This window comes from Bactrocera oleae, chromosome 5 (assembly GCF_042242935.1).
Source record: "Bactrocera oleae isolate idBacOlea1 chromosome 5, idBacOlea1, whole genome shotgun sequence".
NCBI classification, from domain to species: domain Eukaryota; kingdom Metazoa; phylum Arthropoda; class Insecta; order Diptera; family Tephritidae; genus Bactrocera; species Bactrocera oleae.
The window spans coordinates 44,288,998-44,304,021 of record NC_091539.1 but is presented as its reverse complement, the minus strand read 5'-3'; the positions used below and the strand labels follow the sequence as shown (position 1 = coordinate 44,304,021).

Genomic DNA, 15,024 nt, shown 5'->3' with positions numbered 1-15,024 from the left:
ACTCCCTACATAACAGTTAAAATATCTGCATAAATAAATACGCCAAAGACATTAAATTTTACACTCGAGATGGTACGAAAAGGCTTTATAGGAGCCGAAGTCAAAATAAGACGATGAGCGTGGCACCGCCCACATTTAGGTGAAAACCTATATCTCAGAAAAAATCCACACTTGAGTAATAATCGGATTACAACCACGTCTACTTCTCATATAACACATTTTTAAATTCCATCTGATTTTTTTACTTTCCAGTATGCAAATCATCTTACAATGAATGTATCCGGATAAAACATTGCCCGAATAGTGCGCTTAAAGTAGGCCAACACCACAAATTGTCAAAATCGGACTACAACTGTTCAAGGCCATTTATACGGTTAATTTTTTACCACATACATCGGCCACTGTGGGAGTCATTTTAATGAAATTTAGAGAGCATATTTTTCTAATAGTGTAGCTTTGTGCCTAAAATGTATAAAATCGGGCGAAACCTTCTTATAATTGATATTCAGGATTTTGAAATATCCAAAGACTTATCAAATGATATTCTATATAATGATTTCCGAATTTCCACCTGGCTTTAAGCCGTTTAGGTTAGTCAAAATGTCTGATGTATTAATGAAATGAGTGTTGAATTCTTTCGAAAAAATTTTTTTATGGAAAATCTTGCTAACACCTATGAGTATTTCGCCGACTTTGATCTTTGCAGGTTGCAAGAGTATAAAATGCTCGGTTACATCCGAACTTAGGGCTTTCTTACTTGTTTCTATACACTTGAATAATTTCAAATGAATATTATTCTACTTCGTGTGAATATTTCAGCTATAAAAATTCACCACTGGGTACATTTAAAACATTTCACCAACTGCCGCACACGCATATACTAACTCACCACTTTAATAGAACGTATGCAAAGCAAGCAAGCGGTGTGCTACGTGTCGTATACGTAACAACAAGTAGTTTAGCCTTTAGCTCTCATAACAATAGTGATAATGGTCTAACTCGATTTGACACAGCATCAATGCATGGGTAAATATACAGAATAAGTGTGAATATTTGTGTTAAATTTGCATACAGATATGTATACGAACCCAAGCGCATGTCTATATGCCCACAATAAAGGCTTAGTTGTGTAGCTATATAGATATTTCCACAAGTATTTGTTTATTAGCATAGCTTCAATGTTTGCCACATAATAAACACATATCTTATACATAGGTATTTATGGTGTATATCTACATAAATTGAAGGTTTGTATTGAAGCTTTGTTCTGTTTTGCTACAATTTCCAAACATCTCATTCAGGCATGCATACTTTATGCGATATGCCATAGAACACATGCGGCAAGTGCAGCTATTTACAATGAGTATGTACAAACATTTGCCTATGTATGCACATAATCTGCTTATTTGCTAAAGCTAACATCGAGGCTATGAGTATTTTAAATATGTTTCGTTAATTTTCAGTAAATGTTGCAGAAGCATCGTCCAAGTCACGGCAAAACCTTGCCCTTTCCTTCCGTCGTAGCTGCTGTGCAGTTTCTTCTATTCAGCAATTCTCTTTCAGTCTTCTAATTCTTTTATTTTGCTTGGCTGCTGTATGAATGCAACTTTTCGTTCAATTTCTTACACTGCCTCCCTTCCACCTTTGCTTCATGCCTCTTTCTTCGTCTTCTTCAGTTTTACTGCAAAGTTAACAAGTCGAAATTAAAACGAATTGCAATGAGCTTTACTTATTTGGGCTGTTTCATTCAAGAAAACTGTTTTGAAATTTGCCAAAGTTTCCAAGAAAATGCAATACATATTTAATGGTACGACTGCTGGCAGTTGAACATCTGGGAAAATATGCAAGCGCAAATAAAAACTAATTCACATTTGGTTTTGTGGTTTTGCAGCAATTGTAAGTAATAGTGAGAGGGTTTCACAATTTTTCCAAATAAATGTAAATTAATGTGCAAATGAAACAGATAAAGTTGCATTTAATTTTTTATTAATTCGGTATATACTGCTAGCTTACAATTCCTTGGAATATTCCAGTTTATTTATTTATTTAGCCAATACTAAAAACAAATTAAAGTTAGCACACACTAATTTTTATTGCTTAAAAAGGTTGGAAGGAAAACAGAGAAACGAAAAATTTTGAAACTTATCTTGGAGCAATAATCATAAGCTGAAGTTATTTCTTAAGCTGGTTATTAAAACTTAATCTTTTAAAATTCGATTTAAAAAATTTTAATTATTTTTTCTCATTGATATATACAAGTTGTGTTTACAACTTAGCTGCATATTTAAGGTATAACTTTTTATCTAACATCTCAAACTTTCTCGTCCATATGTTGTCGTAGGTCGCATTGCAGCTCTCTATTTACACGCTTGCATATGTAAGTATATTATCATATATGCAAGTGGTAAACGGATATTCATGGTTCGAATAATGCTCGGATTCGAATTTTATCACAGGTTTGTTTCATTCGCATAGTTTATTTATTTATTTTTTACTTTTACAGTTGATTGCAAATACGAATATTGATGTTTATGTAGTTAATGGTTGTCAGCTGGCGTTCATGAATGGAAATGTTTTGTAATTTTCTACTATAAATATTATTTCTGTTGTCAATATGTCGTTTTCTTAGAAGATAAGTCGAATAAAAATTTCGAAAAACGTACGTATGTATGCTTTTATTCGTATGCATGGCAGCTATTTGTCAACTTGATGATGACAGAAAACATGTAATTGCTTCAATTTAAATTAAAATCAAAAACTTGGTAATCAGCGGATCATTGTCCCCACATAAGGCCTGTCACAAGGCAACATGGGTGTCCCCAGATAATTTCACCGCAAGCCAGATAAATCACTTCTGCATTAAACGATAGCCGTCAATCGGAGGGCGTAGAAACTCTGTGACAAAATATAATGTACGTTTTTCTTGTCTCGCGAACGGCTTCGACACCCGGCCACCTCACTTAAAGAAATGCACGATCGAAGAAACATGGCCCTAATTGAGAAATAAAGGGAAGCAATAAAGTCAAATAAATGAGGTTTAAAAATGAGACAAGCGACATGAGTGTAAAGACCACTAAAGCAGAAGCAAATACTAAAAATAGAGCTCGAAAAATAGAATTCAATTAAATACTAAAAGAACAACCTATTGACATCTACGAAAGACTAACTACAACACTTTAAAGAGTTTTTCATGGGAATCGTAAACAACACGGAGGTACCAGAACCCCATCCCGCGAAACCATTACCAGCCACTTCATCTGTTAATATCCCAAGTCAAACTATAATGTCACGTTAATTTGAAGTGGCTGAAATTGTCATAACACTAAGTTCTCCGAAAAAGAATTAATCGATTGGCATTGACAATATAAGCCTGGTAATCACTAATTCACTTTTGTAAAAAATCTGGAAAAGCGAAACAATCCCCAGCGACTGGTTCGAAGGTGTGCTCGTGACGATCCCAAAGGAGGGTGATTATAGCCAATGTCGCAATTATGAAGGCATTATACTACTTTCTATACCTTCTGAGCAACATTAATGAGAAATTGTACACTGCAATACGTAAACAGAAATCCGGCTTCTAATCGCTCCTGTATATATCAAATTAACACCTTGAGAATTATTGTCGAGCAGTTGGTAAAGTGGCGCACTGCGCTGTTACGATATTCGTAAAACACAGCTGTGACTTCAACAGAATGAAGACATATTGCTTTTGGTACTCTTTAAAACGAGGAGGTATATGCTCGAAAATTATTATTCTTATCAAGGCTCAGTACTTCAACTTGAAGGTATTGACTATGCAAACGATATCTGCTTAATCATTTCGACGGAATCTGACATCCATAGCAAAATCAAAGACCAAAGCATTCAAAATTAATGTCTGTTACACCAAAGACAATTACTTAGCAGAAACCACACTTACCAAAAATGTTAATTTTTTCTCATACCTTGTTAAGTTATATTATATATTTCACATATATGCATAATTTATTATATATGTATAATATATATCATTATTATGTTATCGCAACGGACGCAGTTGCAGCCGACATCATACGTGACAGAATCTCCAGAGATCGCATTGTCTTTTTACAACACAATAAAACCTAAAAATTAAGCTGTTTAATTCAAATGCAATATATTTTTTTGTATAGTTGCGCGACTTGCCTGATTACCAACATCCTGTCAAGTGATATATATTATTAACTGTAGAGCTCAAAACGAAGATAAAGTGAGTGATAACTAAAATTGAAAATAATTCAATGATCTAAATAAATATTGTCCTTGTTTTGCATGCGTATATAATCGAAATCCTTTTTTATAATCCGCACTTTATTACAAAGACTGTTGTCCATTCGCTTAGAATACTGGTTTAATAGAGGGGAAATATATAGTCACACTTAGTGTGATCCATATAATATATTAACTTAATGACATAATGTACAACTTTGTTCCGACATGCTGTTTTCGAGACATAACATATGAAATAAGATATGAAAAAAATTAATACGACGTTTCCCAAAATTTAATTTTAATTTTTTTATTTAAGTTTACTAGCTTTAACCAATACAAGTAAAGTATATAATCTTAGTGACCCATTTATCGTAGATACATTACTTTTTGCCAAAGTTTCGGGCAATGTATAGGCAAGCTAAAAAATTTTTATAGTTTTAAAGATAAATTTATACTTTACATTTCAGTCCATTGAATGAGATATACGGATTAAAGTGATTTTCCAAATTTTCGATACACTTTTTGACAAAAAAAACTAGCATTGCAAAAGAATTAAGTTGCAATACAAAATCTAAATACGCTTTCATAGCTAAGAAATGTATTGCAATAAACACAATGCCACCAGAATGTGCAAAAGTTCAGCGAAAATGCGCTGACCGAAAATGAATACCAAACCCATACATCACTCTATAAATTAACTAGTTCAACATTTAGAAACAGCGAATTCCGCGTGAGGCACTTTGTTATGAGGTTAGTGATGGCGGGTGGTTCAAATGCAAAAATTTGGTTTGATCTAGAATTAAGATTTGCTGTTGCAGAAAGGATAGATAATATTGAAAGTAGTAAAATATATTAATATGATTTTCGGCTCAAACTCAGTGGAAAATTTTAACAACAGCCATATACGCATTTTACATGAACCGCTTGCCATTATACAAAAATATTGAATTACTATTTCTTATGTTTTTTGACCACCCGTTAAGCTTATTAGGCACTTTTGGTGATACGTGGCGTATACGCAACGCACATGCATTGCAGGTTAAGCACAGTTTTTTCACCCTATTTCGAACAGCAATTGCATCAGCGCCATTGCGCATGGCTTTGTGCATTTTTGTGTAGTGTGAAACTTTAATAAATCGATTTTCAAATCTTTCAATCAAAGCTAAAGTAATTTTAAGTTTGGCACCTCTACTAAAGCTACACGTACACACTACAGCAATGCCACGTACCGCTGTCAGCTTGGATTCGATAATTCGACCAAAAATAGTGCCGTTATATATTAGGTTACGTAAACACGGTCAAAAGGTGGGCTGCACTGTTGCCACTACGGACATATGTGTTATGTAACCAAGTTCGTCGATATGTATGTAGGCGTGCTTATAAATTATACCATTTGTTAGGAATGCTTCACCTTTCGCTTGAACCGCTTTGTGTCGGTTTGCAGGTGTTCGAAGCGTGAAATTTAGTTTAAATTAACTTTCAACGTCAACTTTGCTTTCAACGTTTCTCATGTATTCTGCTTGCATGTGTAACCTTTCTTCTATGTTCTTGCTTGCGTTTTATTTAAAGTTTCTTCAGTGTTTCTGGCAATTTCTAGAGTAATTTTTCTTGTCGACATACTAACCGCAGTCTCAAGGTCTTTGTAGCTATATACCACTGTCTTTTGATGTAGCGAAGAATTTGCATGTGCATGCTTTAATTTTGTATGCAAAGAACTAAAAGCGTATACATGTGTGTGTGTGTGTGTGTATGTGTGGATATATATGTAGCAAAGAAAACGCTTTTGCTTTTAGTTTCATATGCAGTTGGTGTTCCTTACCATGGTTTATTTTTTTGCAACTACCACGTGCCATTTTATGCACACGAGAAATTCTAAACAGGAACATAACTTCCATTCTGCATTTATTTTGTACATTTCTTTATTTTTTAAGGCAACAGCTGTTGTTGAAATTTCTTTTAACTGCATTTGCATGACTTTTATGACGCCGCTTAGATGTGTGTAGTTTGTAATATTTTAGGTATATACATTTGTTTACCAAAATAAAATGTTATATTAATTTCATTTGTAAAGTACAGGCACAGTCGGCCACTACGAAAATACTTATTGTGACTGTTTTGCTTATAGCTTTAGATATGGACATATTTCGGACCAGCTTACGCGCTGCTCTTCAAAATTACAATGTTCTAAACTCTAGTAATAAAGTTTTGTTTTCAATTGCTAGTTAATAAAACAAAATCAAGGAGAACCGTTAACTTCGGTTGCACCTAAGCTATAATACTCTTCCAAAATACAAAAGATTCACAAGAACTTGAATTCGATCGTTTAGTTTTTATGGTAGCTAAATGCTATAGTGGTACGATATTGGCAGTTCCGACAAAAGAGATTTTCGATTTTATACGGTCTCTAACTTATCCTACTGAGTGTTACAGACTTCGTGGTAAACTTAATATACGCTTCTCAGGGTATAACTATATTTTATATACGATATATAGTTAAAAGTCTAGCCGAAATGGTATGTAACCCACTTAGACGTATCATTTTTATTTCGGTTTTCAAAATAAAATCAGGTTAATTCTATAATTCTGATTTCTGAGAGTTTTTCAGATTTACATATTTTCCTCAAAAACTACGTATTCTAAACGTCTTTGTATCATTCTAATATAGAATATTAGCGAAATATTTTTATACCCTCAACAGGGTATATTAAGTTTGCCAGATGACCAGTTGATGTCAAAAAAATACATACTAAGTTTGGTTAATAAGAAAACGAAACCATCCTTTATTGACTCGCCTGAATACTTGACGAGAGAGGCACTCAAAGAGTTTGAAATGAGGACAACTGAAAAAAAAAATTGCAAGGAAATTGTATATTAAAGTGCCTTATTGAATTGTTTCACATCACTAATTTACATACATATTTATGAGTCAAAAGTTCCTCTATAACCCACATATTCGCCGTTAAAGTGCATGTATATGGTTTTTATACAAACTTCTAGTTATAAAGAGATATTTTCGTTTCTATTAAATTTAGTCAACGATGCGTGTCCGCCAAGGCAACATACAAAACGAAAACGCAAATAAAACAAGAGATATCGCATGAATTGCAGTACTTGGACACTTCACTGACATCGAGTTGGACGTGCAGTCAGAATGTATGGACGGACGACGGCACGGGTTGACGATATGCATATATCGGATACAGAGACATGTTTTGCATGTAAAGTGCACAGCGTAGGTCGCGTATGTTGCAACATATTCCGTAACTGCCACTTGTTACAGTAGACTTTTGACAACAAATTTTATTCTTTCAATGCATGGTACATTTTTTTTTTTGCCTTTACCTATTGCCTTTTGCCAGTTTTCTGCTTTCCTAAAGAATTCTTGCAATGTGTCTGCTTTTGTTTTGAGTTGCACAGTGGAAGTGAAGATATGTCAGCTTGTAGACTTGTGTGTCTGTGCTTTTATGGACATCCTCATACACCTACATACAAATACATATATATATATAAATATGTAAAAATATATATGCGCTCATATAAGTACTGATGTCGCTCTAAAGAAATTTGCATTTCATGTCGCCGCCTGCTGTTTGTTGACTTTTTCCTGCCACTTATTTTTCGTTCGGGTTTACCATATGTTTTTGTTGTGTCAGTTCGTTATGATTGTTCCACACTTAGGTAGTGTGTAATAGCAGGATGCATTTAAGGAAAATGCTGTCACATGGTTGGTTGCCATTTTTGAGGCCAATGTCTACATGCATTTCGGAAATTAGCTACAATTGGCCCTCGAAGAAAGATGCAAAAATATATGTGAATTTATTTAAAATTTTTTACTTGTTGATATTAAATTCTTTGTGTAACTGAAGTTTAAGAACAAGTATATTATTGATATGTGCATATGAAAAAAAAAACATTCGCTTAGAACTGGTGAATTAAGGCTATAGAGAAAAAAGGAACGCTTGCCATATAAGAAGAACAGGAAATCCAGTGTTTGTGCCAAAACTTTTACTCGACTATATTTTTAAATAATTATATACCGGTGCATATTAGATTATTTCATCTCCCCAAAAGTGCATGAAAAAGTTTTTGACGATTACTGGTTTCAAAAAACGCCCTACTGTATCATGCTGAGTATCAAACTACTAATTTTCGAGAGCATAAATTCCCTGCACATCTGATGTTTAGAAAACGTAGCGATGACTGGTCAACCAGATCTCCAGATTTAACTCCCTTGATTACTTTTAGTGACGTTATTTGAAAAGATGACGTACCCTTCACTTCAGCAGCAATCATTTTACATACAAAGGGTCTATGCGTTTCCGCGCTAGGAAAGTATGTCACAGTGCAAAATATTACAATTTTAAAATTTGTAAGCAATTGCTAATTTGAAACTCAAAATCGAATGAAACTGACCGGTGTTGTAGGAAAATTAATAGTCGCTATCTTCGCTTTACAACAAATTCGCTGATTTATTTTCTGCATATCCAGCTCCAGAAGATCGAGATGGCGAGAAATCTTGAAGTAAATTTGTAAGAAGTCATTACCAAAATCGATAGAGTTAATCAAGCAATCGATAATGTTAAAAATAATTAGTTCTTTGCCAAAATTCATTTGATAATTTTGAAAAGACATAACTAGTTTTTTGCTATCGTTTTGTTATTTATTACTTGTACTACTGGGTGCTGAAGTTTTTGAAATTTATACTTTTTAGTTTTATACGAGTGCCAATTTTTACGAATGCAGTCAGAAAAGTAGAAAATTTATGATGAGTTCTAATATTAAAGAAAATCTGACTTTAGATAAAGTGAGTGTGTAAGTTAGTGTGATCGTCAACCTTGAGAATGAAGTTACGCATTTTTGACTTCAGTGAATCTGAGCTGGCAATGTACATTAATGCTTTCCGTCTTGACTGAGCTATTAGTCCAAATGGATAATACTAAGATTTACTATGGTCGTGCAATCGTAATCAAGCAAAACTCTACCTTATTCCATTACAATCGTTAATTACTATAGGAGTAAATTGCACCGAAACTTTCCATATAAATTTAAACGACACCGCGCGCTCGCACTTTCGGCTGTTGCAAATACTTTTTTCAAACAACTTTGCTATCTGCAGACCTAATCTCCTCCGCCTGTGAATTCGTAAGGCTCGCAGTTCTTGCTGGAGTCGGCAAAAATGTGCAACGATACGCTGAAATTTTTCGTTGAAAACTTCACAGGCAGGTACAGTTTTAAATAAACTCTTTGTCGTTCCCTAAAGCAACGTTTATTTTTTTTTAGCTTCTTAACTTTGACTTAAAAGCAAATAAAAATAGACTTTTCACCAAGCATTTTATTTGTCCAAATTCATTTTAGGTTTTTTGTCGAAATTCCCGTAACCCAAATACACTTTCAACTGCACTTCCTGGCACTATTTAAGGTATAGTTTCCTGCGCGCGTTGCACTTCTGTAAATATATACATATATGTACCATATATACAATTAAGCACAATGGTGCATGTATATCCACGATATTACGTCCATGTATATAAATAAACTCAGTGGAACTGCATGCTGTTCTAAAATAACTAACAACAGCAGCAATAACAGCAAAATAACCCGGTAATATGAATAAAAAGAGAAAACAAAAGCATTAAGGTGAAAGCAGGATAAGCTGTTCACAGCAACAATAACAAGCAGCGCAAAGCAATAACAGCGAAATCGGCCAGAATGGATGTCAGGATCTTAGTGCTAGACACCAGGACGCCAGGACATTTAAGTTCCACCATTTATTGTGCATAGCAAGCAGATCCCGCCACCGTCAGTGTGGAATATTTCAAATTGCATGCTCCAGTTGCATACACGTCTGTAACGTGGGTAGCCGCCCACGCGTCTCCTATATTCTCCGCTGATCACCCCATGCACAACTATTTGCCCGTCTGTTGTCTGTCCGGGAGCTGCTTGGAAAAAATGCTGTTACACGGTACAAGAAGCAAACGCTTGGATTAAAGTTACCATAAATTTTATGGACAATAAATCAGCAGCAAGGTTGCTTAGGACTCCGCTAGGTATATGTAAAACGCATACGTTCATGTGTGTGTGGGTTCAAATTGCTGCATTGTGTGCGTAAGTTTTAAGCGTGTAAAGTGCGCGCAAAGCAAATTTCTTAAAATGAGCTTTTAAGAAATTAAAGCTTCGCCCGTGAAGTACTAATAAATAACTAAAATGATAACGCAGTTAAGTGTGCTTAATAGTATGGCAGTCTAACAGCATGTCTGTGCATGAGTATGTACCGTTAAGTGTGTCGCAAATAATCGAAAGTGTTTATTTATGGGTTTCTAGACAAACGTGCGGAACTTATATGTGAAAAGTAAATACATTTTTGGCTGTCTACGTATCCATAACTATTTCTGCTAGAATATTGTTTCAAAATATATAAATTGAATGTTATTATTCTAACAAAGCTTCTTAACCTATAATTTGATTATATTTTACTCTTTAGAAAGTTATTAACCAAGTGGCGGGCGATGCTTAGAGGCCAGTATATACTGATAAAAACTCTAGAACTTTTGTCATCGAAATTATCTTACCTCTTAATTGTTTATGTGCACACTATTACACAATTAATTTTATATTTTACTGATCTAAAATCGAATAGATTTGGAACACCGCCAGCAACCCTTGTCTTGCTTTTCTAATTTTTTCAATGTTCAGTCGTTCACTTAGAGATCAATAATTTGAGATTTACCAGTGTGATAAGTCTTCGAATAAAGTTACTTACATTTCTTTAAAAAACACATATATTAATTCCTTCAAAGCTAAAAGTCGTAGATCGCGGTGTTGGTGATATTTTCTCTTATGTTGTCTACGAAGTGCTTAAGGTCTTTCTTTGACTTGTTTTTGATGGCCTGCTGTAATTTTTTTTTTTGTCTGAAAGCCTAGAATTTATGAAATATTCTGTTTTATTGTTTCTGAAGTGAAAACATATTTCCTTAGTGATGACTATTTCAAGCTGCGTCCGTCAATATTTTAACCTCACTATTCTATTGTACAATGTTTGGTAAAATTTCCAAATTTTTTTTTATTTCTGGATTTCCTGTGGGACTCATTCCCAGTGTGGTGGCATTATATTTCAGATAATTTCACTTACAATTTTTTGGTTGTAAACGTTATTTGGGTGAATGTTATGTTGTTACAATTAGAATATTAAGCATAGTGATTCTCACTTAGCTGTGGGGATAGTTTTTGGTTCTGAATCATTTTCAAAGATAATTTTGCCTTGATTTGTCATTCACTAGTGTAATATCTATTGTATATTGGTATTGGAAGTACAATTTTTGATCCAAATTTAAAAATTTTGCTGCTACGGAAAATATTTAATAATGCTTTGCGTTGGGTTTTCTGGCCTCTGATAGGTTTAATCAGCACATCTAGAACAGAAACTACTTAACCTATTTTAACTAAACTTTAAAAAAAGGAAGTCTTTCGAAAATTTCTTTATTTACTGTGCAAAATGATTAGATCAGATATTAACCATGCCCAGTCGCCATACAGCAGTTATGTTGAAAACTACAAAAAGGAGGATAACTCAAGAAGTAAATGCGTCGGAGATATTAAAGCCGGTGTCAAAATTGGACAGTGGGGATGTCAGAGCCGAGCTTTGGGTGTTATCCTTTATCTGCGAAACTTCTAACCGATTTTAAACAAACTTTGAGTTGAATATGAAATTACTTTGACTTTATTATATTTTGTTATGAAAATCGCATTACAACCACTCGTAGCTCCCATATATACCCATTTTAAATTTCGTATGATTTTTTTACTTTACAGTAGGTACATAAATCGAATGCCAATGACGTTATCGAAATAAAACTTTGCAGGGTATTTAATGTCACGTCCAAAAATAGACAACATCGGTTCAAAACTTACTGAATTAGCTGAGTTTAAACCATTTATCTTGGTCAATATATGTGTTATTTCGAGGTTTTCATAAACATGATGTGATTTAGCGCTAAATATGAATTAAATTGGTGTAGACCGTGATATAAAGCCCATGTGCCTAATATAATGATTTCCGTTGCGCTAGAATATTTTTTCCTTTTTTCCTCATATACTGAAAATATTAACATTAGAATATTTCGTGGACTATAATATAAGTTAATAAGACACTAAATATGATATATTTAAGACACTTTAATATTCTTTTTAATTTTAACATAAAAATTTCCAATAGCGTTTTTGCTTTTCTTTATTACGCTAAGATGATAGATATTTTCTGCTAGCACAAAAAAACCCAAAAATAAATAATTTCAGAAAATTCAAAAGAAAGTGTGAAATTACCTTCTCGTTATTTCTTCAAGACCATTTCTATGAATAACTGACTCAATTAAAATCGAAAAATAAGCATTGCTGCACGAAACAACGAAATGCATTTGCTTTAAATTCTGAAATCTTGAAAATCTAAAATTAAGCCTTATCTACATAATGGATTGTAAAAATCTAGTGAATCTAAACACACATATGCGTTTGCCACTCACCTTGTGTCCTGGCGCATAGCAAGAGGCAAAAGTAGGACAACAACTCCGTCAGCTTCATTTTTCATTCGTATATGGTGTATTTCTCTGCTAGGTATGCACGTATGTATGTGTTTATGTGAAAATTGCTAAATACACAAATGCGATTGTGCAGCTGTTTGATTGTTCTCAATGTGTTGCTATTTTACTCTGGCCGCTTGCTGCTGCTGTGGTTATTGCTTTTGTGATTACTGTTGCTGTTGTTGCTTTTATTTTCAAGCGACTGCTCTAAGCCGCAACTACTGCTGGCTTGTCAAGTGTTGCATTCCTCGAAAAGTCCCATTTGCCGAAACTATTTTTAAGCTTTTTACTTTCACACAGCTTTTCATGGTCGTCGGTTGCAATTTTTGCCTATCTCTACACTTGCTGAAATTTATTTGATTTTATTTTTGTTTACCGTGGGCACTTCATGTGTACATATGTACTATGTATGTATGTTCATTCATATTTCGAAAGTTTGCATTTATTGCCGCATACAAAGTTGTTTCAATGCCACTGCAAATAATTGAAATTTTATATTTTAATAACATATTTATATATATATATGTATGTATGTATATGTAATACGTGCATATGTAGTTGTGCTTCGACTATGACGTTGCTTATGTGTTGGCAAAAAATTTGTAAAATTTAATAAATAAAGTAGAGACTAAATAGTTGGCGTTTCCCAAAAGTTCGTTAGTTCAATGCATGAAACATTTGAAATTCCTACCGCAATTTAAATACATTTGAATGAAAAATCAAATAAAACCAGAAAGAAATTGGGTTAAGGAATTATTGAGTCAATCTTCTCTACATTTGTTTCTTTTAATGGAAGCCACTTTTGCTCCGAAAATATTTTAAATTTTTGCAAGCTTACGGCAAATTTTTTTATTTGTTATCAGATTTAATATCAACTTTATTTCACATGGTCGAGTATATGAAATATATTGAGCCCACAGACACATTTTATTTATATTTTATTTTATTTGTGCAGTCCAACCGCAATACTTCTGCACGAATCTCTCAATATGCCAGTGCAGTATAAAATAGAGAACAATTAAAACAAAACATAACAAAATAATAACAACAATATTTTACTTTGAGCTTTTATTATCGAACCAATAATAGCATATATACATATAGAAGTGTATATTAGTTATTATGTAGAAGTATTTACTTATGGACTTACTTTAAAAGCACTTTAAAGTTATATAATAAAATATTGTAAAGAAAAGTAGAAAATGTAGAAAAGTTCAAGAGCATAAAGAAGAATTATTCATCGCACAAACAACTGGTAATACACATTGAGCGTAATCTTAACACTTAAACATTCAAAAGAATCATATTAACACATGTTCAATTGCGATCACCGACGCGTACAATTCGATCAAGATCTTTTGATCTCCTTAATGTGTCACGTCGTGTCGTAAAATAACAAAAATTAAAACTCAGTATTAGAAACGTTTTGAAGCAAGTAATCTAATGAAGCAGTCTTAAGGTGCCAAATGAGGTCTTAAGAGATGTTCTGACCATTATGGAGTAACTCGAAATATAGATTACAGACCAGGTAGATCACGCGACATCTAAAAGTGAGGACAAAGATGTTGTTCTCTTTTTTGTGAAGAAAAATCTGCTCCGTGATTGGAGCAATGTACCCGTGATATTTACAGATGATCAATTTTTGGCATTTTTCAACCCGTCGGGTCATGTTTGGCTAAGAAAATAACATATATTTATTCAAAAATTTATTCCAATCCAATAAAAAATGTTGAGGCTTTAAGGAAGTCAAAATATCAACAAAATTTTTAATGTCAATAAAATATATCATTCGGCTACACCAACATACCTAGAGATCGCCTTCTTTGTAATATGCGGAAAATTTTGTTGCAAGTTGCCATCGAAGATGTCAGGTTATAGCTGACGAAACAAACAATGTATTCTCTATAACTAAATATAAATTTTCTTTTTTATTGTAAATATCCGTTAAATATTTTGGCTACAAAAGTAAAAATTAACATTTTGGACTGTAATTTATACATAGTCTCGCTTTAGCTTTATGTTTTTTAGACCTCCGTGGCAGCTCGCAGACCTCGTTATCTATCTCAAATTTCTATCCGTGGCCAATGTGGAGAATTCGATGGATAGGATAGAAGTTTCGCCACGTGGCCATATGTTCTGCAATTCGAGATCGAATCAGTCTGATAATTCAGAAGCACTGTGACTGTTTTCTAAGTAGTAGACGTAGATAGCTCCTGTGTGT

General features: G+C 33.6%; 1 protein-coding gene across 1 annotated transcript in view; it reads right to left on the bottom strand.

Annotated features, from left to right (window-relative positions):
- CARPB (Carbonic anhydrase-related protein B) overlaps positions 1 to 14,812 on the bottom strand; it is a 103,552-nt gene extending 88,740 nt beyond the window's left edge. The window contains exons 1-2 of the mRNA XM_070110355.1: positions 14,611 to 14,812; positions 12,747 to 13,277 (exon numbers count right to left, since the gene is read on the bottom strand). Of these exons, the coding sequence (XP_069966456.1) occupies positions 12,747 to 12,804 (58 nt within the window). The 5' untranslated portion in view covers positions 12,805 to 13,277; positions 14,611 to 14,812. The remainder of the gene's footprint in view (positions 1 to 12,746; positions 13,278 to 14,610) is intronic.
- Between the last annotated feature and the right edge of the window lie 212 nt (positions 14,813 to 15,024).